This window comes from Eurytemora carolleeae, unplaced genomic scaffold, assembly GCF_000591075.1.
Source record: "Eurytemora carolleeae unplaced genomic scaffold, Eaff_2.0 scaffold1292, whole genome shotgun sequence".
NCBI lineage: Eukaryota > Metazoa > Arthropoda > Copepoda > Calanoida > Temoridae > Eurytemora > Eurytemora carolleeae.
In genome coordinates, this window is record NW_019397177.1 from 23,556 (window position 1) to 43,213 (window position 19,658).

The window sequence follows — 19,658 nt, forward strand, 5'->3', positions numbered from 1 at the left end:
CATTTATTTTTCTGTTACATTTTGCCATGGAATAAATTTGAGTGCAATGTGTTTGGTATCGGAGAGGTTCTGTGATTGCCAAGATTATTCTAATCCTTGACAATTAAAAAATAATGATTTAATATTTAATTATATATCAAATTTTATTGATCATTTAAATGCGAATACTTAAAACACTGGTAAAATAATGAATATAATAATCATCCTTAAATTTTCCGAATTGGAATTACGAAGATACAATAAATATTACAATTAAATCATCCATCTGTAATACAATACAATAAAATACATTACGTAAGAACAAATCAGTTGTGAAGAATTGCGTCGTAGACCTAAAATCGAATATATATATATTATATATTGTAGAATGTAGATAAAAAATGTTGCAAAAACGTAAAGATAGGTTTTGAAGAAATTATCAAATAAAAACCAGTGCTTAGGATCAATTTCATTTTGATGCGGATCCTGGATCCGCACTGGAAAATAATAAATCCGGATCCAGGTAATGAACATTTCTTTAAGATTTACTGATTTTTAATAGGAGAAGAGCTTTCAAATTAGCTTTTTTTCGTTATCTTTATGCTAAAGCTTGATTAACTATTCAGGATGAGGAAATTTTGATAATCTCTCTTTTTTCTACACTTTAGATTTGGGTTTCGAGAGCAACATATTTTTGTTTGTAAGTTTCAAGATTTTGCCCCTAGGATCCGGATCCGTGTATCCCGGATATGTCTGCGGATCCGGATCTAAGCCAAAATGTTGCAGATCCAAGGATCCGGATCCTATGCACTAAATTAAATCAATTGAGATTGTTATTGTTAAGATCACTTTTCATCTTAAATGGTAACCATTACGTTTAACTATAATCATTTACAGTTAATATTTGTAATAATATTTAAGACTTTGAAATGAAAAGTGAAGAAAACAGATTTCAGAATAAATTAATTAAAAGGACTGTAGCGTAATTTCAAGTGACCTCCTAACTAAAGGGACATTTCACTTACTTGGGTAATTTGAGGGTAAACTTAACAGCCTATTTGCTATTCAATGGTATTAGACTCACTTTTTAAAGACAACTGTGGCCTGAGAGAAAGCCGATTTATCATTCAGAATTCCAACGCAAAGGTATGATACCTTTGTGCTTTGCTAACCAAAATACCCATTTTGTAAATTATATATTTCAATATACTTTTAGATCGTTTATTTAGGTCCTTTATTCGTCGCTACAATCTAATAGTTCATTGTAGATTACTAGATATCTTTATTTTTTTCAAAATTATTTCAAAATTGTCTTTTTTCAAAATATAACTTATTTTAAACATTTGACGGTTTGATACCTTTTCCTATAATTCCCCAGGATGTCATTGAAATATGATAATTTTAGATTTTATTGGGCTGTTAGTGGAAAAACTTTAAATAGTGTGTATGCAATGGTATCATACCTTTACGCTGGAATTTTAAACGATAAATTGGCTTTTTCTTTGGTCATAGATATCGTTGAAAAATAAGACTAAAAACAATGAATAGCTAATAGGCTAATTGGTTTGCCATGAAATTACCCTAATAAGTGAACGGTCCCTTTAAAGAGGGGAATCCCCGATTCCCAACGATACTTTTTAAACCTTTGACTGATCAAGGATGTCAAACATATCCTTAATAATCTAATGAAAAGCTTTTAATTGTTAAACACTTAGTTTAAAAGCCGGGTTTCAGAACTATTCAACACATTTCTACACATAGCCCTCTCTACTCAAAGGTTGAAAGGATCGGTTTTGATTGCCCTCTCTGCATGGAGTCTCAATCAAAATTACGCTTACAGTCCCTTTAAGATTTGCATGCCGTACCTGGAATATACCCTGAGCTATATCTGTAACTCTAGATTTGAAGCTGAGCTGTACTGTAGGATTACCAGGCTGTAGCTTCAGCTCTAGAATACAACTTTGATTAATAAAATAAATTGTCTCGTAATTTAATTTCAAATGAGAAATGTGAAAAACACACGACTAATTTTGAGTATCGAGAATCAAGCAAGTTGTTTCTGTTTCGCCATGACTTCAAGGCTCATAACGTATTCTTCCTTCATCTCAAAAAACAGTCAAATAAACCATAAAATAAATGAACTTTAACCCAATACACATCATAAATATACTGTTCAAGTCATACCTACGAGAGCCCAGATCCCGTTTGAAAGTTTGATTGATTGATAAATCATATCCTGGCCCTCTAGGGTTCGCTTAGCAACAGTAAACGCGTTGTTTTGCGCCATCTTGGTCGAGATTCCTAAAAACAGAAAAAAATATTTTAACGATTAAAGTTTCAAATCAATTATTGTTAAATTAAAAAAATAAAACAATTTTTCTCTTGCTAAAATACTGCTTGTTTAATCAAAAATCAAAGTTAAAGTAATGAATGCTTAAAATAAATTTACTTGTAGTGAAAAGTGATACATACCGTCCGAAGTACACTCCACGTCATTGATAGTGTACTGCAGTTCATTAGCCGCAGGAATATCCTGTTTACAATAATGAGTTTAACTACATAAGATCCTTAATGAAAAAGGAATCGATAAAGTCTCATAAAATTTACAAAAGATCCTCAATGAAAAAAGAAATAAAATCTTTGACACGGCACTCTTTTAAAAAAGGAGTCACATAAAAATTACGTTTACACTCAGTTACAATCCCTATAATTTAGACTCAAAACAGCCACCCATTTATCTATTTTAATGCCTGTTCCTTTAATAAAATATATTTTTACCTTCCAGGTAGCTAAGAAGGTTTTCTTCTCCATGTTTCCATCCTCAGTAAAGTAGATGTGGAGCGGAGCGATGCAAGCGAAATAGAACACATCAATGCTGTTTTTTATTGCAACCTAAAAGTTTATTACTATTAAAAGTTTTCCATTGTTTTTAAGTTTTGAAATTAATTTCAATGACAAGTTCTTGTTTTTTTTTACAGAATCTAGATCAGTACAAAAAGAACGTATTATACAACAAATAAAATAAAATAAAATCTCATTGCTTAGGGCATCCTTTAAGGGGTTAAAGTTTCATTTCTTATCAAAACTCCGGGGGTTCAGTCCGATCTTTAAAATACAAATTTTTTATTGGTTTTACTTTTCCCGTGTGCCACCGCAATTAAATTGTTTGACTAAAAATGATCTGTACAGGTTCTAAAAATGACAGAATAAGACCAAATTAACAAAACTAAACCTGAATATTTGAGAGAGGTTCCATCTTCTGTATTCCACCGGTACAGTTCATAGGCAGAGATATATCTAGAAATAATCCCGTTATCAACTTTATTCTGATTAAAGAAAAACAAAGATTGCATTTGTGTTCGTTGTAATTAAAATCAAATCAAAAAGGTTAAAAATTCATAATTTACTGATTTTTTTAAACAAAAAAGAAATTTCATTTTTTTTGTTGCTTATTTGGGTTGTTTAAGCAATATTTTTCCCCGTGTATCCGCATATTTTTGCGTAACCGGATCTCGGAAGCCAAAATTTTGCGGATCCATCGGATCCGGATCCCTAAGCAGTAAGCAATGGATATAACAATCAAAAAAAAGAACACCCATACAATACTTTATACGAGATTTATGAGAAAATTAAATTATTACCTAGGGTTTGGTTGGCATTGAGTATCGGAATGTTGAGAGGTTGGGTTGGTGTCAAACCAAAACTATTCTTGTTCAGCTGGATTGCGAACCCCTGCATTGCAGACAGTGCCTTGTTGCTAAACGTCATCTCCATGTGAATTACGTTGTTACGCCTAAATATATAAGAGCATCTAAGGGAGTGGCCAGCAATGTATGGAAGTTGACCTAAGAATGTAGTATTGCCAGTTCAACTAAAGTACATTGACGGTCACTGCCTTTAACTATATCAAAAAACGATGTTAAATATTGTAATAAGGATGAAACTACTTTTCTGAGAAGGATGCTCAAATTTCACCTTGCACCAGTTCTGAAGTTTTCTTTGATACATTAAATAACAAAGATTCGAGATATTCTTTCTTCAATTTTCAAACTCATTCGGATTTTAAATAAAATCACTAATGTAAGTCAGAAAAAAATTCGTACAATTAAAGATGAATATCAAAATATCCGTCTTGAAATCCGTGTTGAATTGTTATTTACTGAATTAGTTTTGATTTACATAGATTTTCTTTTTTTTTGCTAGACTTGCTACTGCATAATGTTTTGCTGGTACAAAAAGAATTTGACATTTCGGATGAAATAGTTTCATCCTTAAATTAAGGAAGATGTAAGTGGGCAAAGGCTCACATCGAAATGAATGAATTCGATATCGATCCCTCCTAACTTTACTTTTATCTTCTATCGATATTTCAGGAATTTCCCTTGGAAAGGCACCTAGCGGCAAAGTTATCGACATTTAAAGTACATTCTAAAAAATAAAAGTATTATTATTATATCATATATGTGAGGTTCCAAGGGCACATACCCAAGAAATTATACTAAAAAATAATTCTGGTGAAATCCGACTATTCAAGTTGGAACAGTTCACATTATGAAAGGTTGCAAATAAGTTTTATGCTCTTGTTCTGACTATCACCGTTTTTTATTTCTAATGTTAAAATGTTAAAATAAAAACATTTTAAAAAGTAAAAATTAGTGCTTAATTTGAAAGTAATGCATGTGGTGTGATTGTTTCCTTAGTTTAGTTTATTTGTTAACCAATTTCTAATGATTTTGCTCGTTTTTTCAAGTTGATACTACATTTAGATACAGCATGTTTAATGTGCCCTGAGTTTTTTTAGATGGGGAGAAGATATAGTAGTGGGTTGTCTAAATCTACTGAACAATATCGTGTCTTCATTTTTAGAAGAAATCATTTTCTGGATATTAGATCCTAAATCTTCCAAAAAGAGGAGATAAAAGCAGGTTATCTAGTAAGAATCAGTTTGACATGAACTGATGAAGATCTTTGTCTTTTATTCATGAAGCAAGATTTACTGGTTTGTTTTCATTGCTATGAAGTGCTAAGACTCCATTTAAAGTGTGACACTAATATTTCAATGATAAGTTTTTATACTTTTTTTTTGGTTTTGATTGTGGTTTCACTTCATCATTTCGAACTATGTGAGATATGGTGACTCAGACTGAAAATCTCTGACCTTACAATTACAAGTATGCAGAGATTTGCAAAATCTCACCAAACTTGGTTTGAAATGAAGATGAACTAAAAAATTCATAAAGTAGGCAGTCGGGCAGTATGCTGTGAGTCTCGGCAGTTTGATGAAAGTGTCTAATGTAAGGCTAAAAGCATCGTCCATATTTTTGGGCAAGGTCAGAAAATGTTAATTTCCACTCTTTTGTCAGGACTATGGTTGAGATTCAAATTGATATTTCTGAATTAAGGTATATCAATACTTCAAAAAACTTAAAAGGAAAGTGAGCATGAAAAGGTAAGCTTGCATGTTTTAATATAAAAGAAAAAGGTAAGTGAGCATGTTGTTTTTAAGTTAAAAAAGGTAAGTTTGCATGTGTTAATGTAAAGGAAAAAGGTGAGTTTGTCCTGTGCATGTTGTCAGTACAAAATAATTAAGTTAATATCAATGTTGATCTATACTGAAAAGATCAATATAAGGAGCGTGTAAGAATGAATATTCTTTAAGTAGTAAGAATTTCCATTCTTTAATGCTTGGAGCGTGTAAGAATATACATTCTTTCACGCTCTGACCGTGTAATAATTTCCATTCTTACACGGTCTGAGCGTTAAAGAATGAAAATTCTACACCTACAGTGTAAGAATAAGCATTCCTAAACGCTAGGAAGCGAACAATATTAAAATTGTTCCTCCTGAACCGTGTAATAATGGGAATTTTTATATGATAGCTTTACTACTATGGAACCGAACAGATATGATATAATATGAAATATCAACTATATACAAATGTATCCTAATGAATTAGACATGCTTTTAATTATCAATTATTTAATTTAGTTATTAATTAATTAAATTACTCAGATACAGTAAAAATCGAATTCAATTCGATATCAGCCTTTCATTTTTCGCGAACACTTCTCTTCTAGTATAAGGAAGTGCTGATGAGTGGGATGCCCGTGGACCAGCATCAATAAAAATTCACTTCTTTTAAATCTAAAATTTATAAAAAAAAAAACCTACCTGGACCAAGATCCAGAAATTTCTAAGCCTTTTCCTTTGGCAGCTGGTAACCAGACCTGCTTTGGAGGAATATAACCTAACAAAGGGATTCGATTTTAAATATAAAATAATTTTTATTAATCGTTCAACAAATCAAATCAAATCAAATCAAGTATTTATTACATGAAGATGTAGTTATTATTGACAATATAACTAATATTAAATGTAAATGTAAACCAGTATTACAAGAAACATAATCCTATTTAAAAAGGAAAATGTAAGAGAATCAAATGTTTGTAAGAGAATATTTTCCATTTATAATACTGCCAATTTTTTTTTTTATCAAAATATACATAATATTCAAGTTTAAAATTTAGGTGAAAAAAGTGACGTAAAAGATAGTTTTCAGTAATGCAAAAAAACTAAAATGAAAAGTAAACACTAACACCTTGAAAGAGGAAAATATAAAATTTTTTAAAAACTCTATACCTGCATGTGCAGAGCTTCCCATGCCGAAAATGTCTCCCAGTAAACTATTTGTATTTCCTCCAGCTAAATTAATTTAGAAAATAATGGATTTCGCAGAAATAAGTTGAAAGGACATTTATCTCCAAAGAAAAGATTGTGGTGGTGGGGGGGGGGGGGTCTGAAAAAAAGTTAACTAAAAAAATGTTATACCTCCAGTGTCAGGAAGTGAACCACCCAGTAGTTGATCCAAACCACCTCCAAGAAGATCAGTGACTGGAGGATGCCCTGCACCACCTAGCATTAAACCTCCGCCACCACCAAGATCCATTGAGAGAAGGTCTCCAATAAGTGAACCTGGCTCAGGAATTACCTGTAAACATAATTATTATTATCAACCCGTCCTTGAAACCGGGCACTCCTCTTCCGCTATAAACGAATCCAAGAAAAATGCCCCCAGTACCCCGGAAGAAGACTTAAATATATACTTTGGTTGTCTGTCTGTCTGTTTGCTTGTATCCAATAACGTCAAAACGGCTGAACAGATCGGGCCCAATTTTTTTTGTGTGGCAACTCATACTTAATTATAGTGGGAAGATTTATGATTGGTCGAAGTAGTAAAATGTTTTCCCGAAATGGTGCCTGACATTAAAATGTAGTTTAAAAGATCAACAATTTTAACAGAAAACTCGGCCAACAAAATTAGAAAATGAATAAAAATGGCGAACAGTCAAGACATTTTAATAGGAAAGAAAGCGCGGCGCGCCTTTATTGCATTGTATATGTATACTTTGTTTCTGTTCGTATTCAATAAATCTCAACACGACTTAACCGATCAGAGCTGAAAACTTTAGAATGGTGGATATCGGGATTAAGGCTTAATCCACTCTTTTTCTTAATCTCGAGATTAAATATTGCTTGTTCTCCACTCATTTTTAATCTCCAGATTAATTATCCGATCAGGATTAAGGATATCCCATTCTAAAGTTTTCAGCTCTGACCGAATTTTTTTTTATGGAAACTCTCACAGGTAAGATTAATGGAGCGTAAAGGCAGAAAATGCGTCAATAAAAATAGAAAATACGCCAATATTTTAGAATAATTAAAATGACCAATTTTAAATTATAGAAGAAAGGGGGCGCGTAAAAACCAAGTTTTTAAAAATCATAAAATGAGCCTTGCTTCCCCCCCCCCCCTCAGGTTCAATATGATTTACCTGGGCGGCCATTATGTCAGAATCACCTTCCACGTCAGACCTAGTCGGCAGAATCTTTTTCAATCCGACCTGGAAAAAAATCAATCAATCAATCCGGATAAAAATAGTTCTCTAAACATTTACCCCAAAATCATATCAAAGAATGCAGATTCTTGTAAAGATTTCAATAGATTTTTTAATGAAAAAAGCAAGAAAAAAAGTATTAAAAAAATCTTACTTTTCCTTCGACGAATGCGGTAGGAGGTTTATGATAAACACTGGCAAGAGAAGAGATGTGACAAATCAATTCATCGAGTAGAGTAGGCTCAAGTAAATCAGTTTCCTCAGCTAAAAATTACAAATGATTATTGAAATTTTAATTCTTTGACAGGAGCAAATATTTGAAAAAAAAAAATCAATTCCCCCTCCTCTTTTAAAGTCAATGCATTCCCAAGAATGAAAGGAATGATCGCGAGGAGCACAAAACAAAAATCCTAAATTACAAAATGCCAGTAACACATGCTGTTCTCAAGTCCTGTCGTATCATATTAAGTTTAAGCGTTTTATGTCTTATTCTGTACTACTCTGTTTTGTCCTGTCCGTTCCCATTCATTAAGTAGAAGTACATCTACACCGGATAAACTAACTAACTCTGAATGCAATGTCTGGATGAATAACCCTGGACAGTGGACAATATACCTGTGCGAACTATCACAGTATAATCATGAATAAACCCTAGCTAGTATTTTTAGATGAAATAACCCTATAAAATATATCTGGATGAACTAGTTCTGGAAAGCTTATCTTGGCTAACGTGTCATTTAACTGGGGGGTTCAATGGCTCTTCGTAATAAATGAATAAATAAATGTTATCTTGAAATAAGCACTAAGCAGTCATATCATGTTCTAATCTGTTCTATCCCTTCCTAATAATTGGTAGGCTTTCCTGACCTATTATTATTATTATTTATCAACCTGCAGGCAATGTATCTTGACCTACAGGCTACACTACAGTGAAAACAAGGATTAGCTCCGCTATTACCTATGAGAGGTTTCTCCGCGAGTACAACGTCCTTAGCAGCAGCAGGATCGGTAGAAAGAAGTCTCCAATAAATAAATCCACGATCTCGAAGATCAGGATTCTCAGAGTCCTACGTTAATATTTAAAATGAGATAAAACTAAGTTGCTTAAAAAATGTTAAATATTTTCACGTTGAAAGTTTATCTACTTATTTGATTTGACATTATCCTTCCTTCATGTAGATTTATGAATTCTTAAAGGAACTGTAAGTGTAATTTCAAGTGATCCTCCATGCAAAGATGGCAATGTCTGATTTACAACAGTACCCATGAAAGCCTTGGCTTTTTAGATATTAATGTTTTTGTTTCTTTAAACTGTTTATTTCATTTGCAGTTTCTCTGTGAACGTGACGCATTTCTAATTTAAAAGAAGCAAGAGAACTCACAGAAATAAACAAAAAGACGGTGACTTCAATTTTATTTAGCAGATTAAGGTTTCAATGGAACCGTTGTGTATCAGGATTTACCATCTTTGCATGGAGGGTCACTTGAAATTACGCTTACTGTCCCTTTCAGTGTATAAAAATCTTATTACTTCCGGTATTCCGTAGTATTTGTACTAGAGTGGCGAGTAGCTAGAATTGGAATATCATAGCTGAGTTTTATTACCTGAGTAGCTAGGGATAGAACCTGTTGTACCAACTCCTGTGTATCTGTAGGACGCTTCAGGAACAGTTTAACAATACCTGTCAGAAGTTGAAGCTGAACCTAAATAAACAAATAACATAAAAGTATTCTTATTTTAAAGTTTTTATTTTTCTTCTTCAAAGAAATAACCATGACTAAATTCATTCATGGCCTCTTCAAAGAAATAACCATGACTAAATTCATTCATGGCCAAAACTTTTTGAGAAAAATCCATACAAAAATCCGTAAATTTTCAACAAAAAAATCCGAACAATTCGCACATCCCGACATTTTTTTTTAAAAATCCGTACAATCCGTAAATTTAAGAAAAAATCCGTACAAATTAAAAAAAATGTTATAAAAAAACATCCGAAATTCAAAACTAAAAAAAATTATTTCTCATATCTATTAACATCATTCTTCTTTGTGTTCGTATGTGAGCAAAGGCTGACCTCACATTGCTTTAAATTTATCTGAAACAAAAATGAACTTTGTACAATGTTCATATAAGGGTACACTGTGCAGTGTAAGGATGATAAAGATGATAAAGTCGAAAAAAAAATTACGAGAAAATAAAAAATACAATTTAATTTTTTTTGCTTTTTTATGTTTGTATGTATGTTAACTATTATTTTTATTTTCTGAATTGGGATGCGTTTCCTTATTTGTCTCAGCTTAAAACTCATTACTTTGCAATAATGAATAGCCTATGTATTAATTTAGTAATCATTGACATTAAAATTTAATAAGATTTAAAGTTAAGATAATTTCTTTTGCATTTTATCAACACTCGACACTCGACAGTCTACAGAGAGTTCCCAATTAACACGAGGATTAAGTGATGACTTCAAGAAAGTTTTTGATTTTCAATTTAAAGATTCAACGAAGGCCGACCACTTTCGGAAAGCTTAAAACATGTACATTATACATTGTACATGTAAATGATGACGACTTCTTAATTCCCATATTCTTTGGGACGTTTAAAACATGACAAGAAAATCAGCATTGGTTGGTTTTAACTTTGAAAAGTCAGACTTTTCGTACTTATTTTTGGGTAATTTATCAATTCCAGATATATCTGAATTTTAAATGAAAAAAAAAGAAATTTCATAATTAGGAAGTGACTGCATTATAAAAAAGGAAGAAAATTAAAAAATAAGGGAATCCCTAATCCCATTCCGTTCATAATGGACCATGATTCTTTAGTTTGATAATTCTATTCTTTCAAGGCTTCAAATTTTTTTTTTTTTGGGGGGGGACATCGTGTATTTCTGGAAAATTTTAAATAAAAGATTAAAGAATTGTCAATTGAATTGTCAATTGTCAATTGAAACAACAAGCAACCTAATATAATTCGGAATGAAGATAATAAGCTGAACTTCATTTTTACGAGAATTTATTTTTGAACATTTTCATGAATTTTTATTCAAAAGTGATCTTTTGTTCAGTCAAAATCGAGAAAAATTATGTTTTCCGGGCTAAAAATCCTGAAAATCCGTACAATTCGAGACATAATCCGTACATTTCGTACAATCCGTACAATTTTTTGGTAAAAATTAAAAAATCTGTTCAATCCGTGACATTTTGGCCACTCTGCAATACATTTTTTTACATATTCAGAACATAGAGGACAAAATGTTCTTTTAAAGAAAATTCTCCCCGAAATCGTAATCGAGTAATTACTTTGAAATTACTTTGAAATCTTTGAATCTTTGAAGCCTTCAACCAATCGAAATAGAGAAGATAATTTAACTTTTTAAATAGGAAATCATATGTTTGAAAAAATTGCAAAACCCTGATTACTAGCGTTGGCCATTATATTTGTCTAACCTGACTATTCTCATCGTGAAAGTTGTCAAGGAAGGATTCAAGAAGTTCATCTGCGTTATCAATTCTCTCCGCGTACTCACCTTCAAAGATAATAATAAAACTGTTTCCTAAAAAGGACTGCATCCGACTAGTTGAAAGTTTTACCGAAATTTGTAGATTGTTTATGTTTTAACTGTAACATATTAGACAAGCGTAGGAACCCACCTTTGCCTGGAAACTAAGTTTTTTCTTTCTACCAAGCGAAGAACATTCCCGTGATTCTACCGAGTTCCCCAATCAAAATTTGAGGCAAATCAGTCAAGGGGTTCCTGAGTTATGATCGGACAAACAAACAAGCAGAGATTACAAATTTACAGATGTTTAATAAAACCTTATTATAAAATGATATTTACCAATAATCCAGATCATACTGGCTCTAGCCTCGGGTTCATCCAAGGTATCAAGATTCTCGCAAAGGGTCGCGATGATACTCTCATACTTGTTGGGATACTTTCTGAAGATATCTTTGATAACTACTATAGCTTCCTGGACCACGTAGTTCACCTAGACAAATCAAAGCTGATAACTTTAGAATTGATGAATGTTGATATCGAGATCAATGCTTAATCCTCTCTTTTTGTTAATTTCTAAATTAATTTGATCTTAAGTTTTTATCAACAGAAGTGTATAGAACTGAACCAATCAAGGGGGGGTTGGAGAAACCAGAACAGCTAATGAGAGAGGCCTGGAAATATTAATTTTGCGCGCCATTTAATGGGTGAACTCTTATTGGTCGGAAACTGGCAGGGAGAGATAAAAAGGAGTAGATTAAGAAGGAAATCAAGCGTACACATTCGATTTTCAGATTAACCGATCGGGATTAAAGGTATCCAATTCTTAAGTTTTGGGCACTGGCCCTTAACATCCGATGGCGGTCTGGGGATTTTACATCGAGGGTCTACCACGGTATTTTCTTAAATCAAATAAATTTCAGCTCAGTTCTGATGTTCTGATTTTATTGATCAAAACTTTCACTACAAAAGCTAATCCGCTCAACTAAGAATTTTCATTTTTTTTTAGCCTATAACACCCCCCCCCCCCCCCCGACTACCCATGAGTGTCTACGAAAAATTTCCGCCCATTCAGCTCAGCCGATTGTTAGGCGTTAGGCAATATATATATGAATGTCTTGTTTTATTATATAGATGACCAGCTTGGGAACACAGCGTTGCCTGGAAACAAAGTGTTCCCTATAAAAATCAACCTGGTGAACTTAAACGTTCAAACCAAGTTAAAAACATTCCTTTAATTCTCATTAGTTCCCCAATCAAAATCTGAGGCAAATCGGCAAGGTTAAGGTTAATGAATTAAGATCGAAAATACAAACACACAAACAGACAAACAGAGATTACTACTTTTATATACTTTGCTTGTCTGGTTGTCCGTTTTATCCAATAAACGTCAAAACGGCTGAACCGATAGGGCCCAAATTTTGTGTGGGACCTCACATTACCTCAGAAAAGGATTATGAATACATAGAATTACAAACAATTGTCTCAAAAATTTTTGGATTTTCGTAAAATATTGAAAATCCACGAAAAAAATTGTAAATCGGCAAACAAATTCAGTTTAGTTTTATCGAAAAGAAAATGCTGAAAGATTGAGCAATTACAAAAAATTGAAATAGAAGATAGCACAGTTATATAAGATTATAAATATAGATATAATGTAGAGTAATGTTTCCCGAATTTCTACTTACTTTGGTCTGAATGAGATCCAAAAGGGTAGAGACACACCTCTCGGCTGACTGCTCCACCTTTAAAAATTAAACTTTTCATTCCAAACTTATTTTATTATTGAAGATATGGACAATGTACAAGTTCTTAAAAGTAATGTTTTTATAAAATGTTTTTAATATACTAAGCCATGAGCAATTGAACAATAAGCATAATTGGGTTGCAAAGGTACTACTTTCGATCAATAATTATTCAATGGTTTATATTCAGTATTAAATCCCATTTTTTAAAACAGAGTAAAAAATTCCTTGACAACATACTCTTTTTCTTTTCTTTCTTTTTTTACCTTAATAGCGCAGCGACCAATTGCTCTTACAGACTTCCTCACAAAGTCAACATCGACTTCAGTGGCATACTCCTGTATTTCACAACAAATTAATTAAATTAAATTAATTAATGCAGGGATTACGTGAGGCATACTATAGACGGGTATGCTGGTTCAAATTCTTCCTTTTTTACAAATTTTTAGCAAGGATCTTTATGCATCCATTTTTGTTAATAATATTTAGATGAAAAAAATAATGTTTAAACCAGGACCGAATTAAATGAATTTGAACTAGGTCGATAAACTACATTCAGACGATTCAACTACTGATCTGAAGTGCATCTATAAGATATGGAAAACCCCTGAATCATCAATTAAAGATACTTGGTTGAACCGTCTTTAGACCTAGTTCAAATTCATTAAATTCGGTTCCCATTTACATAAACTTAAACACTGAACTAAAGAAGCAATAGTTATGACTTAAGAAGTGTTAACAAGTTTGTAACCTTAAGCTCTGAAAGAACTTGTGCAATGTTTGCTTGGCTGGTTAATCTGATCATAATGTCCAGCTTCTCCAACTTGATGTAAATAGGATCGTTGTACTTCACAAAGAAAACCTGCAAAGAAGACTTTTTAAAGGACGCAGTCAAACAGATCAATCAAACAGATCAATCGAACAGATCAATCAAACTCATAGAGACTACCTATGAGCACATCAAAAACTCAGCATGACCTATATTAATATATTATTATATTATATATTATATAGTTATATATAATTTGAAAGTAGTTGAAACCAACTAAAATTCATACTTATTTATAATAATAAGATTATTTAAGCATTAGATGAACTTTATAGTTATGAAAAAAAATAATATTTTTGTGATATTAGGCTATAAACATAATAACAACTCTTCAAATACAATAATATCAGCTCCCTACTTCATAGGGGGCCTTTATAAGATAAGATACATATTTCTGATTGGGGAAGGGTCTCAGAGATAAGAGAGTTACAGAGATCGATTAACACCTATAATTTGCGATATTTTCCACAGCATGTTCCATTATGTACAAGTACTGTACACGACCAATCAGGAGACATCTGTATTTAGGGATATTTATGGATCCTTTGAATAGGAAATGCAAAATCTTCAAAAATAGATGATATTCATAAATGTTATGTTTTATGTTTAAAATTGGAGTATTTCTTTAAAAGTTGTAAAACTTAACTCTTGAATGCAACAAGTGGCCGTAAGATGTCAGTCAAAAAACATTACAAGGAACCGTAGCATGGCGTGCCGGGACACTATAGGCCTGCTCAGCCTATCCAGGTAGAGTGTATGAGCAGTCTGTGTAGTCTGTGGTGGGGCTACTCGGTAGATTAATCTGAGTCCCAACATAAGAATGATGAAGGGATTTTATATCCTTATTCTATGGCAACATTTTTGGTCTTTTTCTTCGAAATTTTGCGGGCTCCGGGTTTTTGGTTATGACTTTTAGAAATACAATAAAATATTAGAGGGGGGGGGGAGAGATATGAAACTAATATAAACCCCTGGATCTACTTCCGTAACCTAGATCGGACCCACGGTAGAAGGAGTTTAAGCAAAGGATACGTTTCTAAATTATAAATTTTACCTTCATCTCATGTTTCAGGATTTCAGGACGCTTCTGTATTATAAGGTTTATATTCCTTAATGCAACATACTGAACCTAAGCAAGTTAAATGTTAGATTATTTAGCAGCTTAAACAAAGTTGGTTCTTATTCTGAAAAACATTACTTAAAAATGATTTTCCTTATTGTTCATGGTATTTAATGATTTTCCCCCCAATAGCACACATACAGAGCCCAAAAATTGTTAAATAGATGAATTAAAAACATATGCCCCTGAACAAAGTATTTAAATTAAATTTTTAATCCATTTCTCCACAAAACCCTGCTCACTATACAGGGTGTCACAATAAACATGGGAATTAAGCGAGTATTTCGAAGTCGTCTTTGTAAACGATTTTGGATTTAGTTTAGTGACACCCACTGAGAATGCTGTAATCCATAGGATTTTCGTCGGCTAGAGTTTATAATGTTTAGATCTCAGATGGTTCTACGCAGTAAAACAAGAAAATTCCTGTATGAAAACAATCTTGCAGAAGAGACATTACATTCACAACATTACAGACTTTTACCGTTTTCTTAAAATAAACTCTAGCAGATCTAATAATATTATGACTTTTGAAATCAGGTATCACAACTGCTACTTCTTAACAAAGACGAGCTCTTATTCATCACTCAATTTCCAATGTTTATTGGGACATGCTGTAAATAATGATTGAAGCACTAAATGAGTCTATCTAATTACCTCAGGTTCGCTAGACAGAAGAGTTACAAGTGGAGGAGAGAGTTTCTTGCTCAGGTTGGATACAGAGTCGGAGTCTTGTCCCATCATCTCCATATACTTCATCAAAACCTTAACATTTACACAATAAGTATCTATATATATAATTTGCGTGAGTGTCTGTTTGTTTGTATCTAATAAAACGGCTGAGGCCAAAATTTTGTGTGGGACCTCACATGACTACAGAGAAGGTTTATGTATGATCAAATTTCAAATTTTAGCCTACAATACAATTCGATTTTCTTAAAATTTTGAAAATCCACGAAATTTTTGGTTTTGTTTTACAATTATAGAAATAGAAATTGAAATAGAAGATAGCCTAGTAAAATAAAATTCAATTCTAATATAAAGAATACAAAATAACCATAAAAATATTAACCCCCCCCCCCCCAACTTAAAGGGAAGGGCAGTAATTCTCCGATCAAAACCACCTAAAACAATAATTAGGGGGTAAATAGTATACAGAATGTTTAGAAAATGATCACCGACAAAGCTCTAACAGTGCAGGGTGGTATCATAACAAGGGCAGTTTTTACTTAGATGACAAATCAATATCAACATTAAACAACGTCAATTAATTAATTTTTGTTTTTGGATTAAGTACGAAAAAAGTATAATTTAAAGGGACTGTAAGCGTAAGTTCAAGTGACCCTCTATGCAAAGATGACAATCCCCGATTTTTTTGTTTCTTTTACTGTTGATTTTCATTTGCGGGTTCTCTGCAAAAGGGACTTACGCATTTCTTGCCTATAGGAAGCCAAGGAGAAATTCACAGAAATTAACTTTTTTTCCTAGCCAAAACAAACGGCGGTATCTTCCACAGTTTTTATCAGATTAAGGTTTTAGGTTGTAAATAGAGCATTGCCAACTTTACATGGAGGGTCACTTAAATCACGCTTAAAGTCCCTTTAAGGAAATTTAATAATAAACAAACCTTGACCGCCGAAAGAACAACAGCAGCGTTTGCGTGAGCAAGGCGTGGAGTAATACGTTCACAAATAGACTTCGCCTCCCGGTCATCGCTGGGGTTATAGTTGGACAGGGAGTCGAGGATAAATACCTATAAAAACCAATTCCATAAAAAAAGTAGTCTTAATCCATTTTCTATAAATATTAATTTTGTTCTTGCTTTTGCACTGAAGACTGAAGAATATTAACTTTTTTGCAGGGGGTATATTTTCTCAAAACATCCTTCCCCCCACATTTTAAAAATAATTTTGCGCCCCAGAAGGTATGTCATGAAGCTATGAAAGGCTTTATTCGCTAAAATAGTGAAACTTAATTATCTTAGGGGGAAAATAAATTAACTGTTAGGGAAAAGTATTAAAATGAGTAAAAAACACTGTCTTTTATTGTCCGATTTACATTTTTTTTCAGTATTTCTTTAAAATATACACCCCATTTTTTTCAAATAAAATCCAGAGAAAAGAAAGAAAAAAGGACCGATTTTCATAGACTAATGAATTATTTACAGAATTACAAACCTGTCCCCACTCCGTACATTCATTTAGGGCAGTCAGCAGCTTGTTAATAGTGGCAGTATTCATCTCGATAATTGGTTTCCCTAAACATATCATTTAACAATTTTTCAGGGAATTCGGAAACATAGCATTTTTCAGTATGAACAAAAAGCTCCAAAATGGTGGTCTTGTGAGTATGTAGGTGCATCTATATTGAGTGTTCAAAAACGAGATTTGAAGTTAACTTCAGGCCTTCGTACCTTATACCTTGATCAACTAAAGGAGGTCAACTTGACCACCTTGAAAGAAAGAAGAGTAAGAAGGTTCTCCATAAACATTATAATGTAAAAGAAAGTACATGGTTTACAAGGTCTGTAGACACAGATCAACGAGAAACAAGGTTTTCTACATGCAATATGAACCTAAATGTGCAATCTAGATGTTAGGAAAAACTTCTTGAGAGTTATTAAAAGATGGAACAGTTTGCCAGTAGACATTAAAAATGCCACCTCATTGATCAGTTTTAAGAATATGTATGACATATTTCTTCAATGTATTAGATGTCAGGGGCGCCGAGATCCCTGGTGAAGGGGTCAGGGGCGCCAAGATCCCTGGTTTAACTTAATGCACTATCAGTAGAAACAAAAAAGATATACTGACTCGCTGAAAATGTCACAGAAGTGATCTCCCAGCTAAAAATATTCCAGTTATTCAGTTACAAGCGCTGTTTGTCTATTTGTTTGCACAATCATAACTCATGCACCACTTGACCATTTGCCTTAAAGTTTGATTGGGAAAATCGGAAGAACCACGGGAATGTTCTTAGTTTGGTTTTGAGATGTTAAGTGGTAAAAATAGCTAAAATTATATTTAAAACGGTGAGAGTACTGTCTATAGTGTAATAATCTATACATACCTGTAGGGCTAGACTCGTTTATCTCAGATAATGCCGCAACAGCGTTGGCTACAACCATAGGATTGGAATCCCCCAACAGTTCCTGGAATATAAATCAAATAAGAATGCGTTATGAAAAAAAAAATTGCTTTTTCAAGAAAATAAATATTAAATATATAAGTAGAATACTAAATACAAACTATTAGATTTCTTCGTTTTTAACTTTATTGTTGGTACTTTTATTCATTTTAAAACAAAATTTTTTGACATGTAACTTTCTGAATATAATTCAGATCGTCTTTTGTTAACAAAAGCCAAAATTGTTAAAATACAAAAAAAGAGACTAAAAAGGAAGCCCACCACTCAATATGCTCATCAACTCAAGGAACTGTACTAAGACCCCCCCCCCTCAAATGTACACACATTGTGTAAAGAGATTTGACGCATTATATATGGTTCCTGTCACTTCCTAGTCTATATATTTCTTTAAATACACTTGTCTGTTTTAGTTCTACCTTTAAGGAATCAAGAAATCCCTGCTCTTCAACTAATCCAGCGTTGATATCATGTAGCTTAGCTACTGATACTGCAGCCGTTTTCCGTACATAGGGATCCTCATCCTGATACAAAGTAAAAATCAAGCATTCCTTATTTAGAAAATTATGCAGTGCTTAGAGGATCCATTTAACTTTGATTTGGATCCAGATCCGGATCCTGGATCCGCACTGGAAAAAAATAAATCCGGATCCAGGTCATGAAAATTTCTTTCAGATTTTCTGATTCTCTGACTTTAAAAGAAATTTTCAAATTATGTTTCTTCTTTTTACGTTATTTATTCATGAACAATTCAGAGATAAGGATTTTTTAAATAATCTTTTTTTTTTTTTCAAGAGTTCAGCTTCCGGTTTTGCGAGCAAAATATTGTTGTTAGCAGGTTTTGATTGATATTTTGCGATTCGTGAAAATTTCAGTCAAACAAGAAGACATATGTCGGAAAATAATTGCAAGTTTAAATTTTTATTTCATTTAGTATTTATTTTCAAACACAAAATACAAAATAATCATGTATGATGGTTCAGCTTAAAATAAAACACAAAAGAAAATTTACTATGAGCCAATTGAAAATATAATGTTTATACCATTATTTTTATGAATTAACTACCTTCAAGCATTTTCTGAGGGGTTCACAAAGATACTCGGTGATCTTCTCAACCCTGATGCACCCCATGGTGCGCACTGCAAGCGCGCGGATCAAAGGGTTGGGATCTTCACAGTCCTTCACGAAAGTGTTAACTGCCATGATCGCCATGTCGGGCTGGGATTTGGCGTAGTTCATCAAGTAAAGATAAACCAACTTCTTCAATTCTAAATTTATTAAAAGAGGTTTAAACATTTCATAACGTAATGTATATTAAATGCTCAGATCTGAGATTCGGGGGGTCTAAAAAATCGTCTTCTAGGGAACTACTAAGAAACTTACTGGGCCGAGCGCCGCTGCTCGGGGCTAGGCTCTGAGGCTCCATGTTCAACATTTTTTGAGCTT

The 19,658-nt window shown here is 32.8% G+C and overlaps 1 protein-coding gene across 1 annotated transcript; it reads right to left on the minus strand.

Moving 5' to 3' along the window:
• Positions 1-124: 124 nt before the first annotated feature.
• LOC111712537 (AP-2 complex subunit beta) lies at positions 125-19,480 on the minus strand (the record flags this gene model as incomplete). The annotated part of the gene is given in 26 exon segments (XM_023487184.1): positions 125-332; positions 1,845-1,927; positions 2,164-2,280; positions 2,452-2,512; positions 2,758-2,871; positions 3,212-3,276; positions 3,621-3,772; positions 6,151-6,226; positions 6,619-6,681; positions 6,808-6,967; positions 7,811-7,879; positions 8,028-8,137; positions 8,832-8,940; positions 9,479-9,577; positions 11,327-11,406; positions 11,719-11,869; positions 13,065-13,121; positions 13,388-13,459; positions 13,873-13,983; positions 15,005-15,079; positions 15,725-15,832; positions 16,695-16,820; positions 17,245-17,324; positions 18,137-18,218; positions 18,631-18,735; positions 19,278-19,480. Coding segments are annotated over 26 exon segments (2,555 nt in total), but the record flags the coding sequence as incomplete, so codon positions are not given.
• Between the last annotated feature and the right edge of the window lie 178 nt (positions 19,481-19,658).